Raw genomic sequence first — 18661 nt, 5'->3', positions numbered from 1 at the left:
CAAAATTTTCTATAGAAATACAATTTTTACAAAATTTTCTATATAAATACAATTTTTAAATATTTTTTCTATGGAAATGAAAATTTGTATAGAAATAAAATTTTGACAAAATTTTGTATAGAAATAAAATTTTGAAAAATTTTCTAAAGAAATAAAAAATTTTGACAAAATTTTCTATTGAAATAAAATTTTGACAAAATTTTCTATAGAAATAAAATTTGACAAAATTTTCTGTAGAAATACAATTTTTACAAATTTTTCTATAGAAATTAAATTTTGTATAGAAATAAAATTTTGACAAAATTTTGTACAGAAATAAAATTTTGAAAAACTTTTTAAAGAAATAAAAAATTTTGACGAAATTGCTGTTGGACTAAAATTTTGTCACAATTTTCTATAGAAATAAAATTTTGACAAAATTTCTATTGAAATAAAATTTTGACAAAATTTTCTATAGAAAAAAAATTTTGACAAAATTTTCTATAGCAATAAAATTTTGACAAAATTTTCTATAGAAATACAGTTTTGATAAAATTTTCTATAGAAATAAAATTTGGCAACATTTTCTATAGAAATAAAATTTTGATAAAATTTTCTATAGAAATTAAATTTTGAAACTTTTACAGAATAAAACCAAATGTAATCTAATATCATCGGATTGTATGTTCGGTCCTTTAAAGATGAAGTTGCATTGATTTTCAATGCAATATAAAGGGATATTCAGTTGTGAACAAAAATATCCACGTTATACTGAAAATAATTTTTTCATTTCCTCAATTGTCCACCTATGGAAATGAAAAGCATGTACAGACGTCATTGTTATAGTAGAGACTGCTTGTGTTTAGCCCATATCAAATGATGACATCTTTACTTGCTAAGGAAGTGGGCAAAATCAGTTGGCATGGTATTGAATATTAGGTGAACACATATACAAATGCATAGCGATGGCTTAATAGAAAAACTTTCTAATACGTATTTTTTTTAATATTAGTTTTTAAATCTTCTGAAAGAAAAATATCAGAAGAAAAAAAAATAAAACATTTTCTAAAGAGGAAAAAAAATTGTTACCGTTTTGTGATAATAATAATTTAGATATATGTTTTGTATTAATATTTGAGGGATTTTTTTGAGTTATTTCTATCTCCTTTAAAGTAACGAAAACTCAAGTTAGTCTTTTTCGTCTATTAACCCATCGATAATATAGTATTTACTCTTGGTTATTACGATTGGAAATCAGATGATGACATAGTATTTGAGGGAAAACACCTGCGTCAATTTCTGTGTATCGCAATTGTTTGTCATAATAAATTTGGGTTGTTTTCGTTTTGCCTGCTTCCTCAATGCTAAGATGGCAATGAATGCCTTTAGAAATAGAATAAAAATATATTCGATATATATTCATCAAGATGTTATTGCCAATTATTGAATTAAACAATAATGATGTCGCCATGGGTAAATCTCTACTTATGATAATCAATGATGATACATTTCTTTCATCAAGTTTGTCGGCTGATTTTGCCAAGATAGATACATTTTTAAGGTATAAGGGGAATGTTTTGTTTTACTTTCTTGTTTTTTTTTTTTAATAAACACATAATCATAAGGTAAATTTATAAAATTTGCTTTTATTGTACTTTTTGCAAATATTTTCTAATTGCATAGACTATACACAGGTTCTTATTTGTGTTTATTTATTGGCGTAATAGTTTTGTGCAGCGTCGTTGCCATTGCGAAGACCGATTCATCAACGATTTCTGTTTTTGTTGTCGGTGGGGGCTTAAAAATAATAACCACGTGAATTCAATGGCACTGTTTGTTGTTATCGTTGTTTTTGCAATATTTATGGTAATTGCAAATCACGAGAATTTTAGCTCGTCGATGATATGAGCCAATATTTATAGAAATAGTTTGGGTCGTTTTGGTTTTGGTTTTTTTTTTTTTTTTTTTTTTTGTCTTAATATGTTTTGGGTTTATGTGGGGACGGTAAGTATGGGTGTTGTTCGATTTTCTTAAGGTATGAAAAATTTTCAATATGTTGTAGCTTTGTTGTTCTATGTTTCTTCTTTTTCTTAAATATACATGCAACTAACAAATATGTAAAAATCTATTGCATTTCCTCATGGATACAAGAAATACGTAAGTCATCTTGTTTAGGGTTCACTGGTGCGTATGGTTGTTGGGGGTGGGTTCATGAATTCATAACAATCATACGTAACAATGGCCATGGTTATTTAAGTTAATTGATAAGATATAGCAATCTGATTAATTTGGTATAATTAGTACAAATCGTAATCCAATTTATTTTATTAATTATATATAATATTCCAAATTTTTATTATTTTATTAAATTTGATTGATAACACTACTTTTTGTGATTATTAATTTTTTGTTTCATTAATAGCATTTATAAAATTAAGTAGTATAACTATTTTTTTTTTCAATTAAAAAATTTTTTTTGGTTCAATTAATTTTTAATGAATATTTTTTAAAATTTATATATTTTTGTCTGTGTAGCCCAGCAAAAAAGCACAGAATACTATTTTTTTCTTCTACCGCGAAATAAATTGATCCAATAAATTTTTAATTTGCATTTCTTCAACCATAATATATCACGGATAGTATCATTTTAAAGTATAATTTTTGTGATTATTTGTTTGTTACCTAAACTAGTAGAATAAATTTAAATTTCTTTATAATTTAAAGTATTAATATTTTTAAAAATCCAAGTAAAATTTTAAATGGAAAAATTTTGTTGATATTTATTTTCTGTGAGTCTATTCTTTAACTTTGTTTATAACATTTGTGTTTGTTTATGGCAGTTTTATTAAGTCCATTAAAGAAATGTTTCGTGGTCCATGTCGTTTCTCTTTTTTATAAAATCCCAAAGACAAAAAGAAGTCACTAAAAATGAGCCATATGTCAATTTCCATATATTTGGAACATGTTAAATTTTTTAATACCTCAATTGTTCTAGTATATATGGGCTCTGACCGGCTAAATAGTAGTTTAACTTCTTTTTTAATTTTTTTCCCAATCATACAAATGTTAATAGTTTGTCCGTATTGTCTATAACTGACATCCTAGTATTTTTTGGTTCTCGCGAATGAGGAGAATATCATTCAATTCATCACCGAAAACCTTTTGCCAACAATTGACGATTACGAATTTTATTATATGACAAGCTTCCCTTTGTGGGGTACAATCACATGTTTTCGCCCTCATTCTATGTCAGTGTTTGCATCTACTCTGTTATATTCGTCTGCCCTCCCTAGTCGTCCGGTATATATATGATCGATTCATATTACTTATACGCATCCTAGGAACTAAGATTTCTTTTAAAAAATAATACGCACCGTGGTTGCACGGTTGGTAGAATTCTACCAAATATGGTAGATTTGTTACTGTTTGGTAGATTCTTGATGTTTTGGTGGATTTTGCAAAATATTCCTCTCCAACTAACAGATAATTGAAAAATTTTCTATAGAAATAAAATTTTGACAAAGTTGTCTATAGAAATAAAATTTTGACATAATTTTCTATGGAAATAAAATTTTCACAAAATTTTCTATAGAAATAAAATATTGACTAAAAATTTTTATTGAAATAAAATTTTGAATAAAATTCTTTTGACAAAATTTTCTATAGAAAAAAAAAAATTTACGAAATTCTCCATAGAATTTTAACGAAATTTTCTATTGAAATTTGATGAAATTTTTCATGGAAAAAATATTTTGTCACAATTTTCTATGTAAATAAAATTGTGACAAAATTTTCCATCGAAATAAAATTCTGACATAATTTTTCTGACATAATCTTAGAAATAAAATTTTGAGAACATTTTCAATAAAAATGAAATTTGGACAAAGTTTTCTACAGAAATACAATCTTGACAAAGAAATAAAACTTTGACAATATTTTCCATATAAATAAAATATTCAGAAAATATTCTATAGAAACAAAATTTTGACAAAATTTTCTATGAAAATAATATTTTCACAAAATTTTCTATAAAAATTAAATGTTGACCAAAAATTTCTATTGAAACAAAACTTTGACAAAATTTTCCAAAGAAAAAAAAATAAGACATAATTTTCTATATAAATAAAATGTTGACAACATTTTCTACGGAAATAAAATTTTCACAAAATTTTCTATGGAGATAAATTTTTCTATAGAAAAAAATATTGACCAAACATTTCAATTGAAATAAAACTTGGACAAAATTTTCCAAAAAAAAAATTGTCAAAATTTTCTATAGAAAAAAAATTGACGAAATAAAATTTTGACAAAATTCTCTATTGAAACAAAATTTTCAATTGAAATAAAATTTTCTATGGAAATAAAATTTTGACGAAAGTTTTTTACGGCAATAAAATTTGGTAAAAAATTTCGATTAAAAAAAGTTTTGACAACATTTTCTGCGGAAATAAAATTTTCACAAAATTTTCTAAAAAAAATTAAATTTTGACAAAATTTTCTATGGAGATAAAATTTCCTGTAGAAAAAAATATTGACTAAAAATTTCAATTGAAATAAAACTTTGACAAAATTTTCTAAGGAAAATAAAATTTTGACAACATTTTCTAAGGAAAATAAAATTTTGACATTATTCTCTATTGAAATAAAATTTTCAATTGAAATAAAATTTTCAATGGAAATAAAATTTTGACAAAAATTTTTTACAACAATAAAATTTGGTCAAAAATTTCTATAAGAAGTTTCAGAAGTTTCTATTGAAATAAAACTTTGACAAAATTGTCCATGGAAAAAAATATGACATAATTTTCTATAGAAATAAAATTTTCAGAAAATTTTCTATGGAAATAAAATTTGCACACAAATTTCTATAGAAAAAAATGTTGGCAAAATTTTCTATAGAAATAAAATTGTAACAAAATTTTCTATAGAAATAAAATTTTGACAAAAATTTCTATAGAAATAAAATTTTTAAAACATTTTCTGATGAAATAAAATTTTGACAAATTGTCTATGGAAATAAAATTTTAACAAAATGTTCTATAGAAATAAAATTTAGAGAACATTTTCTATAGAAATAAAATTTTAACAAAATTTTCTATGGAAATAGTTTTTGAGAACATTTTCGATAGAAATAAAATATTGACAAAATTTTCTGAAGAAATAAAATGTTGACAAAATTTTCTATTGAAATAAAATGTTCATAAAAAAATTCTATAGAAATAAAAAAATTGTATGGAATTTTATTTCTTGGAAATGTTAAATTCTAGAAATTAAAACGATCAAAAATTGGGGAACTGCAATTATCGGAAAATATAAAATATTTATATATTTTTTATTCAGTTTTTTTTTTTATAATAAAAACTACCACCACCATAACATACAAAAAATAATAAAATATTTAAAAAAAAATAAGAAAAATGTATACATACAATTCGTATTAGGGAAACTATGATCCGGTAATGATGAGGTCACATTGAAGTTGCCCAACTGCTTGCGATAAGTAAAATTGCTTAAACACCACAAATTATCTGGGGACGTTGCTGAGGCTGCTGCTGCAGCAGCTACCACATCCAATACCGAATGGTCATAGGATAATGGTTCTGATTTTAAAACAAATTTCTCACCCTGCGATGTGGCATAGGGTGGTGTAACAGGCGATGGTGTATCATTTAAATTATAATAATAATTCGAACAATTATTATGATGGCCGTGATGTGATATATCACAGCCATCGGGAAATAGATTGCGGCAAGGATATATAAGATTAGGAGGATTTGATGCCGCCGATGTTATTGGGGATTGTGATTGTTTGTGATTGGAATTCGCCGAGAGGGGAAAATTATAATTGTCACTATGATGTAAATGATTGTTATTGATTTCATAGAGATTTGTTTCAGATTTTATGGATATCGTGGCAGCGGCATTCAATTCCTCCGATGCATTATTAGGATTAAAATTATTATTATTATTGATGTTATTATTGATTTCATTGGTCCCATAAGGTAAATGCGTATTAAGAGAATTTTCCAGAGTTACTAAAGTATTGGACGATGGAGGTTCTTGTTTAACCACAATCAATGAAGCCAAACGATTGCGCATTTTATGGCTATGTTATATTTTTTTCCAAAACAAAAAAAATTGAATTGTATGACTTGTTTGCTGCGAATTCTTAAAAATGTAAAATCCTGGAAATTTTTTTGAATATAACTTTGTAAAATCTTTACATGTTTTTTGTTCTTCAAGGTTAATGAGATGAATGTTGAATGAGAAAAACATAAAATACACACGAAACACAAACAAAAATATTTACAACATTTAGGAATATTTTATAAACACCTGTGGAAGGTTGCAAAACCCTCAGGCGCACGTTTAAACTCTGCAGCTCCAGCACGCCGATTTTTCACTAAAAACAGCCTTAAATAATGAGGATTCACTAGAAGTACTTTATATTGAGTTGTATTTTGTAGGTGTAGAAAATTTCCTATACACTTTTCAATGTTGTTAATTTTCTCTGTAAAATTCTGCTCTCTTTTTTTACATTTTATTATACAGCATTTATTACTTTGTATGGCACGTGCGTGTGTATATGTGAATTTTTTCGTTTTTTTTGTTTTGGTTATTTTGTTTTCACTGAATCTCTTGTATATTTTGCGTATTCATCTAGATTCCGTTTTTTGCTGTTTCTCTATCTATAGAAAATGTAAAACGACGTCAGCATTACGACGTAATCACTTGATGGTATATATACACATGATTTTGTTTTTGGTTTGTTTTTCAGGTTCATATTATTTCCGTTTTGCTTTTGTTGTTGCTACTCTTGTTTTTGTTAAGTGAGGCACAAGGACTTTTTCCCATATACATATTTTGTGCACTACCATGTACAATGTATATAATATGCAGCGTAGTATTTTTCATATTATAACATAACTGGGATCGTTTAAAGTAAATTTGTAAATTTAAGAAGTCTTTAAATAAAAGGATTTTGGATATATATTTTTTCGGCAATTAACACATCATCATAGTTAGAAGAAAGCACTTTTATTTTTCTTAATCATACGCACTAGTGTTCTTGTAATTATTTTTTCTTTATTTATCATACGCTCCCTTGAGTTGTTTGTTGTAAGATTTAAGATTGGTTCTGGTTTAACATATACTCGTATTTTACTAAATTCATTGCATACTTTAAGGCTTTCGTGTATAAATTCGTTCAAGATTACATGCCACTTTAAATAACGTCCTTTGTTTTCTATATATATGTATATAAAATTGGCCTTCGTGTTATTATTTGAATTAGATGTGATTTTTAATGTTTTTTGCTTTTCTGCTGGTACTTGTAATGTTTTTGAACTTTTTGTTTTGTAATGTAGTTTTTGAGTTATTTTATTTTCAACTTAAACAATGTTGAAACCAGAAGATTTTCATTTTGTATTTGTTGTTAAGGTCCTGAAATGAGAATATAAATAAATAGGATATATTAGTTTTATTAAATTTAATAAATAAATACATAAAATAACTTAAATAAACTAGTGAAGTACAAGGATACGGACGTCAGTCGCATAACTGTTTTAAATATACCAGAAATATACACAGAAATAAAATTATTTTATCAAATTGGCACTATACTCCAAAAAATAAGCCCCATAACCCAAATGAAACAGAATCTCAAATATGGGGATGATGCTTCATAACGAATATTAGCCCCAGTAAAATGTAACTAAAGCATGAAAGTCGTCCGCAAAATAAAATTAGGCTTATTAAAGGGTGATACGGTCCAAATTTGGTCAATATAAATTTGACGTATTTCTTTCAATTTTGCATTTAAAAAACCTGAACACCACTCATTTTGAAGGTGTGTGTGTAGAATGTTGCTCCTATTTTGATTTTGGAATTCACTCTTCAGTTGTCAAAATGCCGTCCAAGCAAGAAGAGCAGCGTATCAAAATTTTGCTCACGCATCGCGAAAATCCGAGCTACTCGCACGCAAAGCTGGCAAAGTCGCTAAAAGTTGCCAAATCAACCGTTACAAATGTAATTAAAGTGATTGGGGAACGTTTGTCGACAGCCAGGAAGTCTGGATCGGGGGGAAATCGAAAACCGGAAGCCGCTGAGACGACAAAGAGAGTTGCTGGTAGTTTCAAGCGAAACCCTAACCTCTCTCTCCGAGATGCCGCAAATAAGCTGGGTGTATCGTCTACAACCGTGCATCGACCCAAAAAACGAGCGGGACTATCGACTTACAAGAAGGTAGTGACTCCAAATCGCGATGATAAACAAAATACGACGGCCAAAGCGCGATCCCAGAGGCTGTACACGACGATGCTGACGAAGTTTGACTGCGTGGTAATGGACGACGAAACCTACGTCAAAGCCGACTACAAGCAGCTTCCGGGACAGGAGTTTTATACGGCAAAAAGAAAGGGAAAGGTAGCAAATATTTTCAAGCACATACAACTGTCAAAGTTCGCAAAGAAATATCTGGTTTGGCAAGCCATCTGTACCTGTGGCTTGAAAAGCAGCATTTTCATAGCTTCCGGGACTGTCAACCAAGAAATTTACGTGAAAGAGTATTTGAATAAGCGTCTGCTGCCTTTCCTGAAGAAACACAGTTGTTCCGTACTGTTTTGGCCGGATTTGGCATCTTGCCATTACGGTAAAAAGGCCATGGAGTGGTACGCCGCCAACAACGTGCAGGTGGTTCCCAAGGACCTAAAGAAGACCAAAAAAACTGCTAAGGACGAGCAGCAGTTCAAGGCTTTCTGCGGCGAATAAGGTGGACAAGGTGGCTGTACAAAATCTGATGGCAGGTGTCAAGCGTGAGGCCCGGCAATTCGGATTTGAAAAAGCGAAAGCCTAACTGAATATTTTTCCTGAATTTTATACTAATTGAACTCGAAAAAGAAATTTAATTTGATTTTTTAAATAAACGATTTCACCGATTAACTCGCGTTTTCCCTTGACCAAATTTTGACTGTATCACCCTTTATTTATAAATTTTCTATAGAAATAAAATTTTCAGAAAATTTTCTATATAAATAAAATTTTGATAAAATTTTCTATGGAAATAAAATTTTCCCAAAATTTTCTATAGAAAAAAAAAATTGACAAAATTTTCTAAAAAAAAAATTGACAAAATTTTCTAAAGAAAAAAAATTGACAAAATTTTCTATAGAAATATAATTGTAACAAAATTTTCTACTGAAATAAAATTTTGACAAAATTTTCTATGGAAATAAAATTTTAACAAAATTTTCTATAGAAATAAAATTTGGAGAACATTTTCTATAGAAATAAAATTTTGACAACATTTTCTATTGATATAAAATGTTGAGAACATTTTCGATAGAAATAAAATTTGACAAAATTTTCTGAACAAATATAACAGGAAAAAAAAATAAAAAAAATAGCCCCAGTAAAATGTAACTAAAGCACGAAAGTCGTCCGCAAAATAAAATTAGGCTTATTAGCCACCGTGGTGAAATGATGCATGCCCGCCGTACATACACAAGGTCGTGGGTTCGATTCCTGCTTCGACCTAAAACCAAAAAATTTATCAGAGGTGGATTATCCCACCTCACCAATGTGGTATCACGATGGACTGAATAGTCTAAGTGAGCCTGATACATCGTGCTGCCACCTAATCTAACCTAATGCTGGTGATATTTCTGAGTGTTTCAAAGCTTCTCTAAGTGGTTTTACTGTAATGTTGAACGCCATTCGGACTCGGTTATAGAAAGCAGGTCCCTTGTCATTGAGCTTAATATGGAATCGGGCAGCACTCAGTGATAAGAGAGAAGTTCACCAATGTGGTATCACAATGGACTGAAGTCTAAGTGAGCCTGATACATCAGGCTGCCACCTAACCTAACCTAACCTAACCTAAGTGAGCCTGATACATCGGGCTGCCACCAAACCTAACCTACGCCAAATTTTCTCTTTTAATAAACACGATCAGAGAATGAAGCCCAGCGATTTTTGTCGGCGGCGACAGACACTAAATTTTTCCCTCCGGCGGCGGAGGTTTGACGGCTAAGCCGATGTGTGCACCCAGAGAAGGAATATGATCACCTCAAACATGTTTTAGGAGCAAAATGTTATTTTTGGGTGGTGACCATGTAACTGATCGATTGTGGATGGAAAGTTCAAAATTTTGGCAAAAAATACAACAATTATTAATAATTTTTGCTGATTTAAATCAAAAATTTTGATTTGATTAATTTGCGACTAAATTTGAGTCGAGATGAGTCAACACGAGTCGACTGGCAAAAACTGGTTGGTGGTGCGACTCGGCGGCTTTATTCTCTGTACACGATCGTGTGAAAATCAATCTTAGCTGATGGAAAAAATATGAAGTTTTCAGAAAAAAAAATCACATATGTGTTTTTGAATCTCTTCGGAATCGCGTTGGGACACTTTGGACTCTGTTCGTAGGAAAAAAAGTCTTAAACCCCGTCTTATAAAAGTTTGTATAGGTTAGGATAGGTATAGTGGCAGCCCGATACTTCAAGCTAACTTAGACTATTCAGTCCATTGTGATACCAGAGTGATAAACTTTTCTCTTATCACTGAGTGCTGCCCGATTTTATGTTAAGCTCAATGACAAGGGTTGCGGAAGCTTTGAAACGCTGAAAAATGTCACTGATGGGGGGATAATCCACCTCTGAATTGTTTTTTGGTATTAGATCAAAAGTGGGATTAAACCCATGGCCCTTTGCATGCAAGGCTGGCATCCTAACCATTGTTCCACAGCAGTTCCGAGAACACAGAAAAATTGTTTTCTGGTTCAATCACGAAATTAATTGATCCAAATAATTTTATAATTAAATTATTTCAGTGAAGTGAAATTTCAGTGAGAGAAATTTGTAATTTTATTTTAATGTTTTTTTTTTCTACTTTTTTATCGATTTTCTTTTTTGCGACATTTAATAGTCCAAAATTATAGCTTTAAAACCAACAATTGCGTACTATCTAAGTCTGGCCCAAAAGAAGTTAATTTTTTAAATTGATACTATCATTTCTGTGATTGAAGACATTTCAATAAAAATTAATTGGATCAATTAATTACGTGATTGAAGCAAAAAATATTTTTTGTGTCAATAAATGATCCACAACAACACACAAAAAAAAAATATTTTTGTGTGAATAAATGATCCACAACAACACACAAAAAAATGGTTTCTCATTCAATCACGAAATTAATTGATCCAATTAATTTTTTAATTGAAATGTCTTCAATCTCAAAAATGATAGTTTCAATTAAAAAATTAATTGATCCAATTAAAAAATTAATTGATCCAATTAAAAGATTAATTGATCCAATTAAAAAATTAATGGATACTATTAATTTGTGTGATTGATTTTTTTTTGCAATTAAATTTTTTTTTGAATCAATTAAATTTTTAATTGAATATTTTTTAAAACTTAATTAAAATTTTAATTGGAAACATTTTCGTGAAATTTTTTCCTCTGGATGTATTAAGGTGTCGCTACGGATTTATGCAACATCCATATATCTATTTAGTTTAACTTATGTCTGTATTAGATTTAAACTTTCATGAAGTGTCCTTATTTTTGCAAACGCTCAACCAATCACAAAAAAAATCTTTACTCTCTTATTTTTTGTTACACATTAATAAATACTAATATTTTCATAATGTACATTCCACTGTTCAACTTTCATGGTAAAGGATTTCAAATCTGAATTAGTTTCTTAAATAATATAACTTATACGTGAATGAACAACATGTATTCATAACACTCATACGCCTAATGGTACATTTTTTCGCATAACTCATACGCCAACCAGCTGAAGAAATAATTATCACATATACGTCACGGTGTATATCAAAGTTTCACATTTCGCTTTAAACCAACAGTTACAGAACATTTTCTCTTTAAATTGACAATAAGGGTAAGCAAAATGTCCACTTAAGCTTTTAGGTTTGTGTCAGTGCGCTTTTGCTTAAAACCACCAGTTAAGAAATTTGTCTCTTTAAATTAACAATAAGTGTTTGCAAAATGTCCACTTAAGCTTTTAGGTTTGTTTACCTATTCTTTATGTTTTTTTTATATTTTTAAAAATATTTTTTTATTGTTGCTTTAAGATTTTTATATGCAACACCTTTACCTCATTTAGTTAATAATTTGTTAAATCTTGGGAAAAAACGTATATTTTCATTATTTTGGAATTACGTATTTCATACAAATAATTAAAGAAGTTCCTTTGCACTAATTCCACATAATTATATACCACTTGTTGGGAAACTTACTTAATTCACAAATACACTTAATCCAAATACAGATAGCCGTCGCACAGCAGTTCTATATCCGTTTCCTGTTGTATATTTCCATATTGTCCAACTTTGAAAATATATATATGTCCGGCACTTATTTAATATTATGTTTTATTCTATTTTTAATCGTAACATTAGATAAATCCCGATTTATAAGCTTTCTTGATGTAGCACCTTAAGCAATTGCCTTTCTTTTTAATGATATGTTTTGAGATGTAATTAAATAATAACACATTTAATAAATTCAATATATTGTTTTTTTTTTTTGTCAACTGAAGAATTTTAATCACTCATATGTCAAGTTTCAATGCATGTTGTTTGTTTGCTATAGTCCATTGCACGTTCTCTCTAACTCCTCATGCAAATTCTTATTCGTTTTTAAAATTGAAATCAAAGCAAATAAACTTCCGTGATTTAATTTCGCCAAAACTTTTCTCAAAAATTGCTCTTGTTTTTGTTCTTGTGATCGTTTAGAAAAATTTGTTATTATTTAATAATGTTTTGTTTTGTTCTTCTATTGTATGGTTCTTGGTTCATTTGCGAATATAAGTTTTGTGCTCATCTAACGGTATGTGTTAACAACGCGGCGTCTGTGACGCGACTAAACTTATATTTACGGTTACACGCGACTATATTCACTTTACCGTTTGCTGGCTAGCTGGCGCATTGTGTTTGATTTTCATTTCATTCGGTGCGGCGCATTGCTTTTGCCAAAACAACAACGTTACACGAGAAGACGAAGCCAAGAATAACAACAAACATTAATGACGAATTTCACAGAGCCCATGTGCCCATGCATGCGAAGGAGGTTGATGATCATAATGATGATGAGAGATGATGGTAGTTTCTGTCAAACCGAATGTGCTGTGATGAGGCATACAACAACCCCCAAAACAATGACGATGATGGTGGCAAAGTTCTAACACTGTTGCCTGTTTATTATGGTGTTACCAATACAAAGCAAACCTTACCTTTCCCACCATTTTACAATGTGCCTGCGGTGCGGTGGGCCCCCTTATTGATTTTATTTTACTCTCTCATCCACCTACCTCAATACTAACAAAATGCAGTTAAAAAGAAACAGAGTGACTCAGTGAGTATAAGCTTTTTAACTTGCTCTCAGAGTATATAGCGAAACGTTAGTTAAAATAAAACACTCTCACTCTCTATGCCATCATATAACGATGGATGTCTATGCACGATGTCGTTCTCATTCATATGATAGACGAAGTGCATTTCGTTAGTTCGTCTAATGGAGTGTGTCTGTGCATAATTCAATTACGTCATTGCCTAGCCATCATTATTATCGCGCACATGTAAGGAGCTTTTCGTTTTGGGGAGGAAATGATGTTTTTGTTGTTGTTGTTATTGATATTGGCCCAAAGCATGTGAGCTATTAAAAATAAACAACAGCAAAGCCCAAAACAATTCATCAGCAGAAAATAATGACGTTTTGGTGGTGAAGAGCGCTTGCGTTAGAAACAAACACAGCATTGCTGATACAATACAATAATCAGGGGGGGCCAATTCCCGGCTTCCTTTTGACCATCACACACACTTCTAGCAAAAATATTGAAACGAATAACGGTAATTGGAAGAATTCACAATCATTGACGTCACTAATATTGGTAGATAGAGAGAGAGACAGACAAACGCCAATGATTGTGTCCATATCAAAAGAAATCCTAATTGTTATTGCTACACAAATACCATAGTTTTTGACAAGCAATACATCATGCACAGCTATAACTTTTAATTATAATTATTAAACATATAAACATTATCGAAAATCGAATCTCAATCCAGTTATAGAAATGACCATATTACCAAACCATTGGTAATATTATGTATGTATATATATTTAGCGACTAATACATATACGAATAGGTTGTAGCGGCAAGTCCATTTCCATACACATCACCATGGGAGGAGGTATTTTAAGACATTTCGTTTATAAGACATCGAAATATCGATTTCCGACTATACAACTACCGACTATATATATATTCCTGATCGGAGTGAAATCCTAAAGCGATCTAACTACATCCGTCTGTAGTAATCAATAATGAAGTTATCATACTGATATTTTGCACAGACACTTTTTTGTCTACCAACAGGTCGAAAATACCTCATCCCATGTAAACCAATCCCTCGATTTGACTTCGTGAGCATCCAGATGTAACTCTTTCAAAATTTCTTTGCCATTTGTTAAAATTTCATTTGTATAGAAATTTTCGAAAAAAAATTATTTTTTGTCAAAATATCTTTATTATAGGAGTTTTTAAATTGCATAGAAAAAAAAACACGAAAATTTTTCCAATTAAAATTTTAACTGAGTTTTAAAAAAATTCAATTAAAAATTTATTGATTCAACAAATTTTTTAATTGAAACTAAAATCAATTTTCGAAAAAAAAAATATTTTTCGTCAAAATATCTTTATTATAGGAGTTTTAAAATTGCACAGAAAAAAAATTCACGAAAATTTTTCCAATTAAAATCTTAACTGAGTTTTAAAAATATTCAATTAAAAATTTAATTGATTCGACAAATTTTTTAATTGAAACTAAAATCAATCACACCAATTAATAAAGGGTGGTTAAATTGTAAGGGCCGATGTTGAATGTGAACCACACCTAAACGCTAAGTTTTTTTCCGAATTTTATTTAACATTTCTCTATTTCAGACTTACTCAATTTGAACCATGTAGAGATAAACAAGTATATACGGCCGTAAGTTCGGCCAGGCCGAAGCTTATGTACCCTCCATCATGGATTGCGTAGAAACTTCATCTAAACACTGCCATCCACAATCGAATTACTTAAGTTGCGGTAACGCTTGCCGATGGCAAGGTATCTTAAAACCTCCTAACACCATCTTCTAAATTGTATGTAAGTCCATACGTGGTATATATTAAATCAAAAAAGATCGATCCAATACGTATATAATTCAGTTTGACAAAGTAGACATAAGATTTTGAAAAAATTTTCTACAGAAATAAAATTTTAACAAAATTTTCACAAAATTTTCTATAGAAATAAAAATTTTGACAAAATTTTCTATAGAAATAAAAATTTTGACAAAATTTTCTATAGAAATAAAAATTTTGACAAAATTTTCTATAGAAAGAAATAAAATTTTAACAAAATTTTCACAAAATTTTCTATAGAAAAAAAAATTTTGACAAAATTTTCTATAGAAAGAAAATTTTGACAAAAATTTCTACAGAAACAGAATTTTAACAAAATTTTCTATAGAAATAAACTTTTGACAAAATTTTCTATAGAAATAAAATCTTGGTAGCTTATTTTTGGCTCGAGTGGCAACCATGATTATGAACCGAATAAAATTTGAACAAAATTTTCTATAGAAGTAAAATTTTGACAAAATTTTCTATAGAAATAAAATTTTGACAAAATTTTCTATAGAAATAAAATTTTGACAAAATTTTCTATAGAAATAAAATTCTGACAATGATGAAAATTTTATTATGAACCGAATAAAATTTTGACAAAATTTTCTCTAGAAATAAAATTTTGACAAAATTTTCTATAAGAATAAAATTTTGGTAGATTATTTTTGGCTCTAGTGGCAACCATGATTATGAACCGATGTGGACCAATTTTTGTGTGATTGGACCAATTTTGGTATGGTTGTTAGCGACCATATACTAACACCACGTGCCTAATTTTAACCGGATCGGATGAATTTTGCTCCTCCAAGAGGCTCCGGAGGTCAAATCTGGAGAATGTTTTATATGGGGGCCATATATAATTATGGACCGATATGGACCAATTCTGGCACGGTTATTAAAGACCATATACTAACACCATGTTCCAAATTACAACCGGATTGGATGAAATTTGCTTCTCTTGGAGACTTCGCAAGCCAAATCTGGGGATCGGTTTATATGGGGGCTATATATAATTATGAACCGATGTGGACCAATTTTTGCATGGTTGTTAGAGACCACATACCAATATCATGTACCAAATTTCAGGCGGATCGGATGAAATTTGTTTCTCTTTGAGGCTCCGCAACCCAAATCTGGGGATCGGTTTATATGGGCGCCATATATAATTATGGACCGATGTGGACCAATTTTTGCACGGTTTTTGGAGACCATATACCAATACCATGTACCAAATTTCAGCCGGATCGGATGCAATTTGCTCCTCTTTGAGGCTCCGCAAGCCAAATCTGGGGATTGGTTTATATGGGGGCTATATATAATTATGGACCGATGTGGACCAATTTTTGCATGATTGTTAGAGACCATATTTCAACACCATGTACCAAATTTCAGCCAGATCAGATGAAATTTTCTTCTCTTTGAGGCTCCGCAAGCCAAATCTGGGGATCGGTTTATATGGGGGCTATATATAATTATGAACCGATGTGAACCAATTTTTGCATGGTTATTAGAGACCATATACCAACACCATGTACCAAATTTCAGCCGGATCGGATGAAATTTGCTTCTCTTTTAGGCTCCGCAAGCCAAATCTGGGGATCGGTTTATATGGGGGCTATATATAATTATTGACCGATGTGGACCAATTTTTGCGTGGTTGTTAGAGACCATATACCAACACCATATACCAAATTTCAGCCGGATCGGATGAAATATGCTTCTGTTAGAGGCTCCACAAGCCAAATCTGAGGGTCCCTTTATATGGGGGCTATACGTAAAAGTGGACCGATATGGCCCATTTTCAATACCATCCGACCTGCATCGATAGCAACTACTTGTGCCAAGTTTCAAGTCGATAGCTTGTTTCGTTCGGAAGTTAGCGTGATTTCAACAGACGGACGGACGGACGGACATGCTTAGATCGACTCAGAATTTCACCACGACCCAGAATATATATACTTTATGGGGTCTTAGAGCAATATTTCGATGTGTTACAAACGGAATGACAAAGTTAATGTACCCCCATCCTATGATGGAGGGTATAAAAAATTCGAGCAAACCGGGTCTGTAGAAGATGTGAGAACACCAGTGCATGCTCGTACAGCTCGTACTGCAGAAAATATTGCTGCTGTTCGCGATAGTGTGGCTGAAGAGCCGTCCACCTCAACTCGTCGTCGTGCCCAACAATTGCACCACTCACGCTCGTCGTTGATGAACATTATGCATAAATACTTCAATTTACATGCTTACAAGGTGCAATTGCCTCAAGAACTAAAGCCTCTTGACCATTCCAAAGGTCGTGAATGGGCAGAATGGTTCCAAGAAATGGCAACAGTGGATGAGCACATTTTCACCTCAGTGGATTCGTCAATAAACAGAATTGCCGCATTTGGGCGAATGAGAATCCAAGAGTGATTGTCGAAAAACCAATGCACCCACAAAGAGTGACTGTTTGGTGCGGTTTATGGGCTGGCGGCATCATCGGGCCGTATTTTTTCCAAAATGAGGCCGGTCAGGCAGTTACTGGGATTGGTGTTCGCTATCGTGAGATGATAACGAACTTTTTATGGCCCGAATTGGAAGATATGGATGTGGACGATATGTGGTTTTAGCAGGACGGTGCCACTTGCCACACAGCTAACGAAACAATGGCTCTTTTGCGCAACAAATTCAATGGCCGTGTTATCTCACGTAATGGCGATGTCAAATGGCCGCCAAGATCATGTGATTTGACACCGTTGGACTTTTTTCTTTGGGGTTATTTGAAAGAAAAGGTGTACGTCGATAAGCCAGCAACAATTCAAGAGCTAAAGGATGAGATAATTCGGCACATTAACGGCATAGAACCTCCATTAATGCTTCAGCGTCATCGAAAGTTTGGACCATCGGATGAGGGTGTGCCACCGTGGTCGCTGCGCCCAATTGGCCGATATTTTGCTCCACACATAATTGAGTAATACCAATATATCATAATAAAATTACAATAATTTCCTAAATAGTTTGTGTTTTATTCAAAATCAACATCGGCCCTTGAAATTTGATTAATTAAATAATTAATTGGATCAATTAATTTTTTAATTGATACTATCATTTCTCTGATTGAAGACATTTCAATTAAAAAATTAATTGGATCAATTAATTTCGTGATTGAAGCAGAAAATTTTTTTTGTGGTTATTATGGGAAGTTTCATCAAAATTTCATTATTATAAGATATCATTATTACATGAAATTTCGTCAAAAACTGCATTATTAAAGAACATTTTATTAAAATATTGTTATTAATAAAGTTTGTCAAAATTTCGTCAACATGTTGTTATAATAGGAAATTTCGTCAAAAATTTCATTATTAAAGGATATTTTGTTAAAATATTGTTTTTAATAAATGTTTGTCAACATTTCGTTGTTATATAAAATTTTTTCAAATTTGTGTTATTATAGGAAATTTTGTCAAAATTTCATTATTATAGAAAATTTTATCA

The 18661-nt window shown here is 30.6% G+C and overlaps 1 protein-coding gene across 1 annotated transcript; it reads right to left on the bottom strand.

Annotated features, from left to right (window-relative positions):
- Positions 1-1954: 1954 nt before the first annotated feature.
- Positions 1955-12850, bottom strand: LOC142225123 (uncharacterized). The gene is made up of 3 exons (XM_075294899.1): positions 12246-12850; positions 5409-7422; positions 1955-2085 (listed from the first exon to the last, which is right to left on the bottom strand). The coding sequence occupies exons 2-3, from the start codon at positions 6076-6078 to the stop codon at positions 1955-1957; spliced, it is 801 nt and encodes a 266-aa protein (XP_075151014.1). The 5' UTR covers positions 6079-7422; positions 12246-12850.
- Positions 12851-18661: the final 5811 nt, after the last annotated feature.

Source organism: Haematobia irritans, chromosome 2 (assembly GCF_050003625.1).
Source record: "Haematobia irritans isolate KBUSLIRL chromosome 2, ASM5000362v1, whole genome shotgun sequence".
Classification (NCBI taxonomy): Eukaryota; Metazoa; Arthropoda; class Insecta; order Diptera; family Muscidae; genus Haematobia; species Haematobia irritans.
The sequence above is the reverse complement of the archived record's forward strand: the minus strand, read 5'-3'. Positions and strand labels throughout refer to the sequence as shown.